The 14,321-nt window shown below is 34.6% G+C and overlaps 1 protein-coding gene across 1 annotated transcript; it reads left to right on the plus strand.

Moving 5' to 3' along the window:
• The first annotated feature begins 38 nt into the window (after positions 1-38).
• On the plus strand, positions 39-12,566 carry LOC110647715 (clathrin heavy chain 1). The gene is made up of 30 exons (XM_021801671.2): positions 39-335; positions 685-889; positions 2,963-3,051; positions 3,176-3,254; positions 3,393-3,520; positions 4,083-4,181; positions 4,284-4,392; positions 4,569-4,648; positions 4,731-4,958; positions 5,047-5,112; positions 5,214-5,330; positions 5,436-5,633; positions 5,782-5,898; positions 6,091-6,150; positions 6,314-6,400; positions 6,717-6,800; positions 6,890-7,024; positions 7,111-7,173; positions 7,250-7,354; positions 7,432-7,544; positions 7,656-7,908; positions 8,002-8,138; positions 8,219-8,497; positions 8,652-9,654; positions 9,962-10,447; positions 10,554-10,724; positions 10,805-10,990; positions 11,480-11,602; positions 11,736-11,846; positions 12,023-12,566. Exons 1-30 carry the CDS (start codon positions 291-293, stop codon positions 12,167-12,169), a joined length of 5,103 nt encoding a protein of 1,700 aa, XP_021657363.2. The 5' UTR covers positions 39-290; the 3' UTR covers positions 12,170-12,566.
• The last annotated feature ends 1,755 nt before the right edge of the window (positions 12,567-14,321 follow it).

Below are 14,321 nucleotides of genomic sequence, written 5' to 3' on the forward strand. Positions count from 1 at the left end.
AAATATATAATATTTTTAATCACTAGTCTTTCTTCCGATTACTCATTTCTCCTTTTATTAGATGGGATCTCTATTCCTCCGTTAACATTCCTTTACATTTTCTGTTCCCTCTCTTCTACTAGTCTTCTTTTTAGATCTCCTCCACTGATTTCTAGGGTTCCATCGGCGCTCTAGATCTCGCTGCGACTGGAATAACCACTGGATTGGTGTCGACTTTCTCTCAAATCGGCGGTTCGATTCCAATCGCAGATCTGATTCGCCGATTCTGAGCTCTCTATCTCTTGCTCACCATGGCTGCCGCTAACGCCCCGATCACTATGAAGGAAGTCTTAACTGTGAGTTCTCTTTTACTCAGCTCCTCTGTGCACTTGCTTCAATTTCTTTAGTTTTAAAAAATTGAGCTTAGTACTGATCAATTTTGGATGTAAGCCACTCACTTGTTTATAATTTTGTTTGATTTGTCATCTAAGCTGTGCTTATGGTACTTGGCTGGTATTAATTTTTTTGTGGATCTGATTCGTCTGCTGCATCTCTAGATCTGTTAATTATTTTTCAGAACACTTTTGTAGTTATTTGTTTGTTTTAAAACATTTAATTTTGTTTTTTTTTTGTATGCTATAGTGAGGGAGTGGTGATTTAAGAAGTGTGAGGTGAATTTGGTCTGATCTGTGTGTTTTTTTTCAGTTGCCGAGCATTGGGATCAATCCCCAGTTCATCACATTTACAAATGTCACAATGGAGTCGGACAAGTATATATGTGTACGGGAAACTGCTCCGCAGAATAGTGTTGTGATTGTGGATATGAATATGCCAATGCAGCCATTGAGGCGGCCTATAACTGCAGACTCGGCTCTCATGAATCCAAATTCTAGAATCCTTGCCTTGAAAGGTAGGATATCGAATCATGATTTAAATGACTTGCTGATTTTATGCAATTATGATCTATGACATACAAAAATTCTTATGATTGACAATTGCTTTATTCAATATATTGGGTTCTAGATAAATGCATTAGTTGTCCCTTTTACTGGTTTGTAGATAGCTACTTTATTTTGCAGCATTTGAGATCAGATGTTTCTCTTTTGGTATATATTTAAGTTTGCCTTTTTATATTCTTGGACACATACTGGTTCTGGTTTGCCTAAACCCAATCAAGACTGAAGTTTAATTCATAATTATAATCTTCACTTCCATTTCATTTGTATGCAAAGTGAACTGGCAGGCAGGGGTGGTCATTATTCGGTTGAATCGAATAAACTGAACTGAACCGCCTTAATTCGGTATTTTAGTTCGGTTTTTGAGATAATTCTGTTCGGCTCGGTTCGGTTTTGTATTTTAAGAATTTCGGTTATTTCGGTTTTGAAGAGAAAAAATCGGTTGAACAGAACCAAATCGAATTACTTCATTAATTTTTAAATTCATTTATTTTTATAGGGAATTTATGAATTATATAGAGTTATATATATATAAGTTGTTTAATTTTATTTATTAATGGTTATTAGGTTCAAACCAAGGTCAAAATCAGATCAAATAACTTGAAAATCAAGTCTAAATTAAAAAAATCAATTGAAATTCAAAAACCGATCGGTTCAAACCGAACAGAACTGAAATAGAATGGTTCTGTTTGGTTTTTCATTCATTTTGGTTTCGGTTAGATTTTTAAAATATGGTAATTTGGTTAATTCGGTTTGGTTTGGTTTGGACCGAATACTCAGCATTACTGGTAGGGTGGCTAGTGCTTTTTATGCTTTTTCCACCTCCATGTTTAGCATTTTATTTTTAGCTCTAATTGTGCCTAGTCTGATAGCAGTTTTTTTGTTACCGGTTGTGCTATTCTATCCAAATTACAACACCATTACATGATGTGACTGGCCAAATAGGATTTTTGAATATAAATTTTACATTGTTGTGTTATTCTTTCTAATAGTGCCATTAATTTAGTGTTATTCTTTCCAATAGTGCTATTTATTCTACCCAGGGTGCATGATGGAGTTTTTGTATATCTATCAAGATATTCGTACCTTGATTAAAGGGATAAATACAAAAGAAGTCCTAGAGTATGATCAATTTAGGTCCTGTTGCCTAAAATGTGATGATTTAAGTCCTAAACAATTTAAAAATTTAAATTCAATTCCTGCTGAAAAATTTCTTTAAATCTCGATATTTTCTGCTGCATATTCATCGAGTAGAATGGGTTTTAAGTTCAATTCCTACTATCCAACTTGTGGTTATAATTAAGTTAAAATTCAAGATTTTTCTTATGTCGTTAAAATTTAACTATAAGTTACATAGTAATAAAAATATTTCATTGCAACATTTAATGTTGTGAGATTTAACGGAGAAGATTATTCTTCTGGTTTGTGGTGTCAGTTGACCAATCAAATTGGTGTTATCTCACTGTATGACAATGTAAACTTTGTTTATTATATTTGACAGTGCAGCATGTGCATATTAAGAGCAGTTGCACCTTGCATTGACGGACATGTGACATCTATCCATGAAAATAGCTTTTTGTCTCCACATGTTTGTGAGTACAAGGTACACATGAAAGTAACGCACTGTATGCACCCAATAAATCCACATTATATTTTAATAGGCATACTGTCAATGATGATGGTAACAGTGATAATAATGAAATGTTTTTGTGGCCATCTCATGTATTTTTTTAAGTTGATTTCTTCACACCTTTGCATCATATATGGATTACTGTAGTTCCATGCCATTTGTTAATTATAGTTCAATTTTTTAATTGTTTTTGAGGCATTATTTTTTATGTTTATTTGTCATGATGACTAGTGTGGGATATTTACTTTCTGTATTTTCTTTTTGATGCTATAAATTCGATATTTTTCATGTGCATGATGAGTGTACATTTACTTAAACATAAAGTTATATATGTACGCAATGTGCATAAATTTGTGCTGGCTACTTCTGCTTATGATTTATTTTATTTTTCCCAAAGCCCAACTCCCAGGAGCTACTCAGGATCACCTCCAGATATTTAACATTGAAATGAAAGCAAAAATGAAATCTCATCAGATGCCAGAGCAGGTAATAACTGCTTTTTATTTTTTTATGTAAAGAAAAAAAAATGCAAGTATTGTACTATTTTACACTGAGATTGTTGTAATTTATTTTATCTGATCTAAAGTGAGTCTCTTTGCTTCATGCACAGGTTGTCTTTTGGAAGTGGATAACCACAAAGATGTTAGGCTTGGTCACACAGACCTCAGTTTACCATTGGTCAATTGAAGGCAAGATTCCTTTTGCATTTCTAACCTCATGGCATCTTGGATTTTTTTACTTATTTTGGTTCTCTAGTCTGTCTTCCATTATCTTTTTTCTTATTTTTTGTTTGCTATGATGTATATCTGACTATATCTTCAATGCAGGTGATTCTGAACCTGTCAAGATGTTCGACAGAACAGCTAATTTGGTGAACAATCAGATAATTAACTACAGATGCGACCCTTCTGAGAAGTGGTTGGTTCTTATTGGCATAGCTCCTGGTTCACCTGAGGTATGTGGCCATTATTATAATTATTTTCTGAAGTTTGTACACTATGATATTCCTTTTCACGAGGGTTGTACATTCCCTTTATTTGAGGAGAAAATGTTATGCTTTCATTTTCTTAAGAAGAAATTTGTAGCCAGTAAAATATGGATCTATGATAGTAGTATTTGTATTTTACATGCTTAGGACAATCTGGCTGTGCAGGCCTCTATTGTGAAGCCCAAGCATTTTTAAGCCTTTTTTGACTTGTTTAGCCAATCTGGTGGTCTGAAATCTGGATGTTGTAGAGTCCAGATCTGAACTGTCATGCCTAAGCTCTGTGAATTAGTAATGGAGTTCAGGTTTAGGTTTTAATGTTTAAATGTTGTTTGGTCATCTTGCCTCTTTGTTGCAAGTACACCAGTTTTCACTTATTGCAACTCACAATAGTCATTTTACTTGTCTATCTGTGCTCATTTTGAATCCCATAGTCTTTTAGACACGGCCCATGCTACAGATTACTTCGTATATATTTTCCCTGCTATCTTGATGGCGAATGATTTTGATTCCTAGTCTATATTGTTTACAGAGGCAACAATTGGTTAAGGGGAACATGCAACTTTTCTCTGTGGATCAGCAGCGGAGTCAAGCTCTTGAAGCTCATGCTGCATCATTTGCCCAATTTAAGGTGTGGAGATTTTGCTAACCTATAATGCGCTTCCTATAGTTTTTTGCATTTGAAGTATTGCATTAGTGAGGGTTATTGCATGTCTTTCTTTGTCTCAAACAGGTTCCAGGAAATGAGAATCCTTCCATTCTCATTTCTTTTGCTACAAAAACTTTTAATGCTGGGCAGATCACGTCGAAGTTGCATGTCATTGAGCTTGGTGCTCAACCAGGTCAACTTTTTTATTCATTCTCTGAAAAATGTTATGTTTAGATCTAGTTTGGCGTTTTCGATTGTAATTATTAATTAGTCCTCTTGTAGTTATCGTGCATGATGCACCTATTATATTTGTACTTGCGACTTCTGAATAGGATTGTTCGTGTTCTAATATTGGAATCGTATTAGCAGGGAAGCCATCATTTACGAAGAAACAGGCTGATCTTTTCTTTCCTCCCGACTTTGCTGATGACTTTCCTGTTGCAATGCAGGTGGGCCTGCTGCTGATTTTTCTTAAACCTCTATATAGTAATTTGCTATTTACAAATTAAGTCCTGAATCTGTTAATTGCAGATATCCCACAAATACAGTTTGATTTATGTGATCACCAAGCTTGGGCTGCTATTTGTTTATGACTTGGAGACAGCTACTGCTGTATACAGAAATAGAATCAGTCCGGATCCAATATTTTTGACAGCTGAAGCTTCAACGGTGGGGGGGTTTTATGCCATAAATAGGCGGGGCCAGGTGTTGCTAGCTACTGTGAACGAAGCAACACTCGTGCCATTTGTTAGCGGCCAAGTATGTTCATATGTTTACTTCTTCTCTTGGCAGCATCTAAAAGAAGAGCTGTGTGTTTATTTTGTTAATCTGAAAATTGTTGTTGCAGTTGAATAATTTGGAGCTTGCTGTTAATCTTGCCAAAAGAGGAAACCTTCCTGGTGCAGAGAATTTGGTAAATTAATGTCTTTCTTGGTTATTTTTTTCTTCTTATTATTTACTTTGTGATTTTTTGTTTAATGGGATTTCATTTACTTGCTATCTTGGACTTTTCAGGTTGTCCAGCGTTTCCAGGAGCTGTTTGCTCAAACAAAGTATAAAGAGGCAGCTGAGCTTGCTGCCGAGTCGCCACAAGGAATTCTTCGAACACCTGATACCGTTGCTAAGTTTCAGGTTTTCATCATGTTTTTTACTCTTATGTTGGTGTTGACTATGCTTCTGTCTGATTTTCTTTTTGTTTTTATTCTTAGCTAATTCTATCTGTTTCAAAACTTGTAGAGTGTTCCTGTGCAAGCCGGGCAAACACCTCCTTTACTGCAGTACTTTGGGACACTTCTAACTAGAGGAAAGCTTAATGCATTTGAGTCTTTGGAATTATCACGACTTGTTGTCAATCAAAATAAGAAGAATCTTTTAGAGAATTGGTTGGCGGAGGACAAGTTGGAATGTAGTGAAGAACTTGGAGACCTTGTGAAGGTTTGATTTGCACTTTCTTGAAACTTACTTGGGTCCTTGTAATGTTGAATTTTGATAAAAAAAGGCAAAGTTTCTATTCATTAAATTCTGCCTTTTTCTTTTTTTTGGATTTTTGTATATGATATTGGTGATACTGTTACCATTATAGACCGTGGATAATGACCTTGCACTGAAAATATATATCAAAGCTAGAGCTACTCCAAAAGTTGTTGCGGCTTTTGCTGAGAGGAGGGAGTTTGACAAAATTTTGATTTACTCGAAGCAGGTAAGGGATTTTTTTTTGGTGTCTTGATTGATTGTATGATCTCTTTATTGAATGCTTGCTAGATTTATGCAAACCTGAGCCCTTTTTTAGTTCCAGTTTCTCTCTCTCTCTCTCTCTCTCTCTCTCTCTCTCTCTCTCTCCTCGTTGATGAATTGTGTTTGTGACTGTATTTGTGGTTTTATGTTGCTTTAGGTTGGGTATACTCCTGACTATTTGTTCCTTCTGCAAACAATTCTCCGTTCAGATCCTCAGGTATCATCCACCATCAAGTTAAAAATTTTATAGAACATATCTTGGTGAATTAAAAAGACCTATAACGTAGGGCAATTATAAATATTTTATGGTGCTAAGTTCTGTGCTGGATTTCCATTTTCTTTTGATACAAAATAAATGTTCCATTTGAATTTAATAACAGGGAGCACTGAATTTTGCTTTGATGATGTCCCAAATGGAGGGAGGTTGTCCTGTTGATTACAATACCATCACTGATCTGTTTCTTCAGGTAGAGTCCTTGTCAATGCTTCTGTTATTTTGTTTTTTTTATAATAACAAGTTTAATGCATTTTGATGGCATTAATTATTATTTTTTTTTTTTTATTTTTTTATTTTTTATAATAACAAGTTTAATGCATTTTGATGGCATTAATTGTATCTTATTATTTCTAATCTTTGCTAATGCACTCATTAGTTATTTTGCAGAATGCTTAATACAGCAAGAAATTTTATTTGTGAAATCATTATGAAATGCAATAAATTCAGAAAATTATATCATGTATTCATTTTATTTTCATTTCTAATATATGTTTTTCTTAATTCAGAGAAACCTGATTCGTGAGGCAACAGCTTTTCTGTTGGATGTTTTGAAGCCAAATCTACCAGAACATGGTTATCTGCAAACAAAGGTTATTTATTAGTTTTTGTTTTTCTCAGATAAGGGTATTTATTAATATCTATTTTCATGTTCAACTTTCTGATGTTTGCTTTGCCATAGGTCCTTGAAATCAATTTGGTAACATTTCCTAATGTAGCTGATGCTATTCTAGCCAATGGAATGTTCAGCCACTATGATCGCCCTCGAATTGCTCAACTTTGTGAAAAAGCCGGTCTATACATCCGAGCCCTGCAAGTAATATGGCTTGTTGCATGCTTAAGTTCTGTTTTTCATATTGAATTGTTATTATTCCTCAAGTTAATATTACCTATTTTGTGCAGCATTATTCAGAGTTGCCAGATATTAAACGTGTCATTGTTAATACCCATGCAATAGAGCCTCAGGTGCATTTTGTTGATTGGTTGTTTCTCATGCTAAGAATGGAAAATATGAGATTGCTTATAGAATGGTTTATTATAGGCACTTGTGGAGTTTTTTGGTACCCTATCACGAGAATGGGCTTTGGAGTGCATGAAGGATCTGTTGCTGGTGAATCTAAGAGGCAACCTTCAGATAATTGTGCAGGTATGACATGCCTTCTTGTTTGATAAATTAGTAATTTTAGCATGTTGTGCTAGGGTAACTCAAGTTCATCTGTGCAGACTGCCAAGGAGTATTGTGAGCAGTTGGGTATTGATGCGTGCATAAAACTTTTTGAGCAATTCAAGTCCTATGAAGGGCTGTACTTTTTCCTTGGGTCGTATTTGAGTTCCAGGTATTTTTTTTATCCTTTGAATAATATACCTTTTCTTTCGTTTGTGTCCATTTTAGTGATATAAATTCTGATTGAATTTATTTTTCATTGTTTTCTTGGATTATTGGACAGTGAGGATCCTGATATACACTTCAAGTACATTGAGGCAGCTGCTAAAACTGGACAAATAAAGGAGGTTGAGCGTGTTACTAGAGAATCAAATTTTTATGATGCTGAAAAGACAAAAAACTTTCTGATGGAGGCCAAACTTCCAGATGCTAGGCCGCTGATTAATGTTTGTGATCGTTTTGGTTTTGTGGCTGATCTCACACACTACCTCTACTCAAATAATATGCTTCGCTATATTGAAGGTTATGTTCAGAAGGTATGTGAGTAATGCTTTGAATGTGCACAATTACTTTTAACTATCTTATATATATGCTCCATTTTTTGAGTTCTTGAATGTTTCTCTTGATAGGTGAACCCAGGTAATGCACCTTTGGTTGTGGGGCAGTTGCTGGATGATGAGTGTCCTGAAGACTTCATTAAGGGCCTGATTCTTTCTGTCCGTTCTTTGCTTCCTGTTGAGCCCCTTGTGGAAGAATGTGAGAAGAGGTGATTCCTAGTCTGTCAGTGCTTCCTTGTTCTGGTTGCTTTCTACTTTATTGTTCTCATGTTTTGCTTGTGGTTTGCAGAAACCGACTTCGTTTGCTCACTCAGTTTTTGGAGCATCTTGTGAGTGAGGGAAGCCAAGACGTACATGTCCACAATGCTCTGGGTAAAATTATTATTGATAGCAATAACAATCCAGAGCACTTCCTCACAACCAACCCTTACTATGATTCCCGGGTAGTTGGTAAGTATTGTGAGAAACGTGATCCCACCCTGGCTGTTGTGGCTTACCGGAGAGGACAATGTGATGATGAACTTATCAATGTAACAAATAAGAACTCTTTGTTCAAATTGCAAGCCAGGTTTGTGATTCATTTAGTTCTAGCTTTTGTTGGATACAAATATTTCATACATTGAGTTCTATGTATTTGTAACTCCCGGTTATTTAGTTCTAGCTTTTGTTGGATACAAATATTGCATACATTGAGTTCTATGTATTTGTAACTCCTGTTGCAGATATGTGGTTGAAAGGATGGATGCTGATCTTTGGGAGAAGGTTCTTAATCCTGAGAATGAATACAGAAGACAGCTCATTGATCAAGTTGTATCTACTGCTTTGCCTGAAAGCAAGAGCCCTGAACAAGTTTCTGCAGCAGTTAAGGCTTTCATGACTGCTGATCTACCCCATGAGTTAATTGAGCTTCTTGAAAAGATTGTGCTCCAAAACTCTGCATTCAGTGGAAATTTCAACCTGCAGAATCTACTTATCTTGACCGCCATCAAGGCAGATCCATCTAGAGTTATGGATTACATTAACAGATTAGATAATTTTGATGGACCTGCTGTTGGAGAAGTGGCTGTAGAAGCGCAGCTATATGAGGAAGCATTTGCAATTTTCAAGAAGTTCAACTTAAATGTTCAGGCTGTAAATGTCTTATTGGACAATATTCGAAGCATTGATCGTGCAGTGGAGTTTGCATTCCGTGTTGAAGAAGATGCTGTTTGGAGCCAGGTGGCAAGGGCTCAACTCAGGGAGGGGCTGGTGAGTGATGCTATTGAGTCATTTATTCGTGCAGATGATGCTACTCAATTCCTGGAGGTCATTCGTGCTGCTGAGGATGCAAATGTCTATCATGACTTGGTGAGGTACCTCCTGATGGTTAGGCAGAAGTCAAAAGAGCCGAAGGTGGACAGTGAGCTTATCTTTGCATATGCAAAGATTGATAGGCTGAGTGACATCGAGGAATTCATTCTCATGCCAAATGTTGCTAATCTCCAAAATGTGGGTGATCGTTTGTTTGATGAAGCTCTATATGAGGCTGCAAAGATAATATTTGCATTTATATCAAACTGGGGCAAGTTGGCTAGCACACTTGTGAAGCTGCAACAGTTCCAAGGTGCTGTTGATGCAGCACGAAAAGCCAACAGTGCGAAGACCTGGAAGGAAGTTTGCTTTGCTTGTGTTGATGCTGAGGAGTTCCGTTTGGCTCAGATCTGCGGTCTCAACATTATTATTCAGGTGATTTATTACGTTCTATTGCTAATTGTGGTTGACTTGACTTTCAGATCTGGCATTTTGGTTGTTCTAGATGTGTGGATCTTGAAGTTTTTGAAATGCTTCTTTGAATCCTAAGGATGATCCTTATGCGATGTTGTAGATCATCTTATGTCATAAAAAGTCTCTTTTGACTTGAGAATTCCTTCTCTAATATATACATTTTAAAGATTTTTCTGGATTTTCATGAATTCACTTAGTGTTTTTTTTACATTTGCTCTAATATGTTTATGCTGTTCATCAATTTTGTGGGATGTTGTGAATTTTTTAGGTGGATGATTTGGAAGAGGTCAGTGAATATTACCAAAACAGAGGATACTTCAATGAACTAATCTCTCTTATGGAGAGTGGTTTAGGGTTAGAACGTGCGCACATGGGCATTTTCACAGAGTTGGGAGTATTGTATGCAAGATATCGTCCTGAGAAGCTTATGGAACATATTAAATTGTTCTCGACCCGTCTCAATATTCCCAAGCTCATACGAGCTTGTGATGAACAGCAGCATTGGATGGAACTTACCTATTTGTATATCCAATACGATGAATTTGATAATGCTGCAACTACCATAATGAACCATTCACCTGAGGCATGGGATCACATGCAATTTAAAGATGTTGCAGTCAAGGTTGCTAATGTGGAGCTATATTATAAGGCAGTCCATTTCTACTTGCAAGAGCACCCTGATCTTATCAATGATCTTCTCAATGTGCTGGCACTACGTGTGGACCATACTCGTGTTGTTGACATTATGCGGAAGGTCCTTCCTTGTGCTGTCACATTACATTTTTAAAATTAGCTGAATGATGTTTTATTCATGGTTCTAACTCTTTTGAGGTTATGCAATATTCCTTTTTGGTTTTCAGGCAGGACACCTTCTTCTGGTGAAGCCATATATGGTTGCTGTTCAGAGCAATAATGTGTCTGCTGTCAACGAGGCTTTGAATCAAATCTATGTAGAGGAGGAAGACTATGAAAGATTGCGTGAATCAATTGATATGCATGACAACTTTGATCAGATTGGCCTTGCTCAGAAGGTTAATTTTTTCTGTTTTATCTTAATGTTAATTAGAAGATGAAATCTGAAATTGTAGCCCATATCTATTACTGTGAGCAGATTGAGAAACATGAACTTCTTGAAATGAGACGTGTTGCTGCATACATCTACAAGAAGGCAGGAAGGTGGAAGCAGTCCATCGCATTGTCAAAGAAAGACAACCTGTACAAAGATGCTATGGAGACAGCATCGCAATCTGGAGACCGTGAACTTGCAGAGGAGTTACTTGTTTATTTCATTGAACAGGTACCTATAACAGCCTACACTTGATTGATTTATCTCCTAGACAAATGATACGGCCCTTTGGTACAGTTATCGGTGACAAAAATTAAGATATAGGTCCACTTGGGCTGTGGTGGAACGGCTTTATTCACCTCTTTCACTGCTGATAATATGATTTTCTTGGTTACTTGTGATGATGAGCATCAAGCTTACATATGTTGCTTTAGGTGCCTATGATTGTCACTGATAGGGACTCATTATACTTCATTTTCTTGTTGAGCTGTGATGCTCAATTTAACTGGCTCCATAGCATGGACATCCTTAGGTAAAAGGCTTGTGGCGTAGAGGATTACTGATACTTTGTTTAGGATGTTGATGGTCAAATTGTTTTATGGATTCTTCTTTGGGTGTTTTACCCTTGGGTCCATACTCTCGTATTTATTATTTGGGATGTTACGAATTTTTTGTAAATTAGTGACTGGTTTAATTTATGTATTTTTTTTCCTTGTGCAGGGAAAGAAAGAATGTTTTGCATCATGCCTCTTTGTTTGTTATGATTTGATACGGGCAGATGTTGCTCTTGAACTTGCCTGGATGAATAATATGGTTGACTTTGCCTTCCCGTACCTGCTGCAGGTAATTTCTTAATTTCTTCTTTCATCTGCCATATGTTTGTTATCTACATACTGTGAGGAAGCCAATCTTGCTCTGCTGTATCAAGGATGTTTATGTTTGATGATGTACTCACTTTTATTTTTTCCACATGCAGTTTATCCGTGAGTACACTGGCAAAGTTGATGAACTTGTTAAGGACAAAATTGAGGCTCAGATTGAGGTCAAGGCTAAAGAGCAGGAAGAAAAAGAAGTTATTGCTCAGCAGGTAATTTTATTGGGAATTTTTTTTTGCTTTGGACAGTCTGAGATGCTGGGATTCTGTTATTCTAGCGTGATATAAAATGGATTTGGCTGAAAATTTCTAGTCCTACTTTTACATTTTTGGGGATGTTTCATTTTGCTTTAAGCAGTATGTTAACGGATTTGCATGATGTGATGCAGAACATGTATGCCCAGTTGCTTCCTCTTGCATTGCCCGCACCTCCAATGCCAGGCATGGGTGGAGGTTTTGCGCCGCCACCACCAATGGGTGGAATGGGAATGCCTCCAATGCCACCATTTGGAATGCCACCGATGGGTAGCTATTGACGTGCAGGTGACCCCTTTTTGGTAGAATTTAGCTGTGAATCCAAGTTGCTTATAATGGACATGCAAGTTCGGGCTTACCATCTGGTGGTGTTTACTGGTGATTTGGTGCCTTAATTCCTTTTTGTGTTTGTTTTGGTGGGATGAAGGTCTAGCTGAAATAATTGTCAATTTTAATTTTGATCTTTAGGTGTGTGGATAAGTGTTGTAATATTCTTTTGATAGGGAGTCATTTTTTGGCTGCTGTTAGTGGGCTAGCCGAGGATTTCCTGTGTCTGTATTTTTTTTTTCCTTGCAGTCTAGGAACTGGCAAGAGTATAGTACGAAATATTTAATACCGATATCTTTAATGCCGTTTGCTTTAATGAAACCATAAACCCTCTGCTTTTATGATTTTTAAGTCTCGATGTCGGTAGTTGGGAAGTCCAATTATGAAAGGGTGTCAAAGGTTCAACCTCAAAGTAGCTTGTGTGCTGCTTCCACTCTACTTTCATGGTGCTCGAGTTCAAACGTTTAAAAGCTCATTCTTAACCGGGCCATTGGGCCAGTTTCGGTTCCAGTAAAAGGAAGAAATTGAATCGTAACCACAACCTCCCCCAACGTTTTGGTTTGATCTTGTCTATTTTTTTCCCATTTTTTTTTTTTATAAATTTTGAAACGAAAAATAATAGTTTGGTGTGGATTCGAAATGGATGGTTTTGATTCAATTTTAGTATGATTTGTTCACGATTCGAGTTAAATGTGTTTGACTAGTTTTGGTTTGATTTAAATTGGTCTGCTCTTGATTCTGAATCAGCCCATTGTAAGCATTTGTTTGGCATTGCTTTTCTAGATTGGCAATTTTAACTTTAGGCTCTGATAGCGGAAAATTGGTATTTTTTAATATTTAGGTAGTCATGAAAATAGATGGATAAAAAATATTTTTTTAATTAAATAAAAAATTAAGCTATTTTGAATGTTGAGATAGAAAGTTATTTTTCTAATATTAAAATATGAAAATACTTAAATTAATGGTATGTGTGCAATTATATAACATTGTAATCAAACACTAGAAAATATATTTTGCTGGAAATGTATAATTTTGTTTTTCAAAATAAATGAATCTTTAATTTCAAGTAATTTTGAATAGACAGAAGCATTATTTTTTATTAAATTTTAGAAAAAAATATAAATTAATTTTTATATTTTAATGAAATTAATTATTTAATTTTTATATTTTAAAAAATATATTATGTAATCATTATATTTTGTTTTTATTGAATTGTGTAATCCTAATTCAGTTAAATTATTATTTAGTTTATCTATTTTATTGAAAATTATTAATTAATTTTTTTATTTTAAAAAATATATTAGATAGTCTTTATAATTTATTTTTATTAATAAATTAGTCTAATATTTATTTTTAATACTGAAACTATTCTATTTCTTTGCCTTTTATTTTTCTCCCTCCTTTATTTCTCTACACTTATATTTTTTATTCTCTACATACATATTCTTCTCTGCTCATTCTCTTTGTTTTCATTTTTTAATAAATTGGTACAAATTATCTATGTAAAAAGATTAATCAGTTTCTTTAAATCTTTAAGAAAACTTATTTCTTAGTGTAAAAAAAAACATAAAAATAATATCCAAGAAATTACATAAATATACTTAAACAATTTTTAAAGAAAGTGTAAGTTTAGATTTAGTTTTTCAAATAGCAAATTTTTCATATTTATGAAAAATATATTTTTTAAAATATTCTGTTTTTTAAAATGCATGAAAAAATTAATTAATTTTAATAAAATAAAATGATTAAATAATCATATTTGTTTAAAATATAAAGATCAATTAATTATTTTCCTTTAAATAGACAAACTAAATAAAAATTTGGCTAGCATTAAGTAATAAAAAATTTAATGGAGAAAATAAAAATATAAAAATTAAATAATATATTTTTTAAAATGTATAAATTAAATAATTAATTTTTTTAAAATAAAAAAACTGAATAATAATTCCCTTTGAGAACAAAAGAATATTTAACAATTACATGAAAATAGAATTGGTAATTGCTAATACGTTTGGATCAATGCTTTGCAAATTTTCATTTTCACTCAAATTTTCAATAATTTAGTTTGTGGCATTCTTCTTTATTATAATATTATCATATAATTAA

The sequence above is a fragment of the Hevea brasiliensis genome, chromosome 8, assembly GCF_030052815.1.
Source record: "Hevea brasiliensis isolate MT/VB/25A 57/8 chromosome 8, ASM3005281v1, whole genome shotgun sequence".
Taxonomy (NCBI): domain Eukaryota; kingdom Viridiplantae; phylum Streptophyta; class Magnoliopsida; order Malpighiales; family Euphorbiaceae; genus Hevea; species Hevea brasiliensis.

Excerpts from the sequence above, each read along its gene's own strand:
- LOC110647715 (XM_021801671.2), top strand. The coding sequence starts at position 291 with ATGGCTGCCGCTAACGCCCCGATCACTATGAAGGAAGTCTTAACT. Across the intron at positions 7,545-7,655 it reads GGGTCGTATTTGAGTTCCAG|TGAGGATCCTGATATACACT; the intron begins GTATTTTTTTTA and ends ATTATTGGACAG. Across the intron at positions 11,847-12,022 it reads AAGAAGTTATTGCTCAGCAG|AACATGTATGCCCAGTTGCT; the intron begins GTAATTTTATTG and ends GATGTGATGCAG.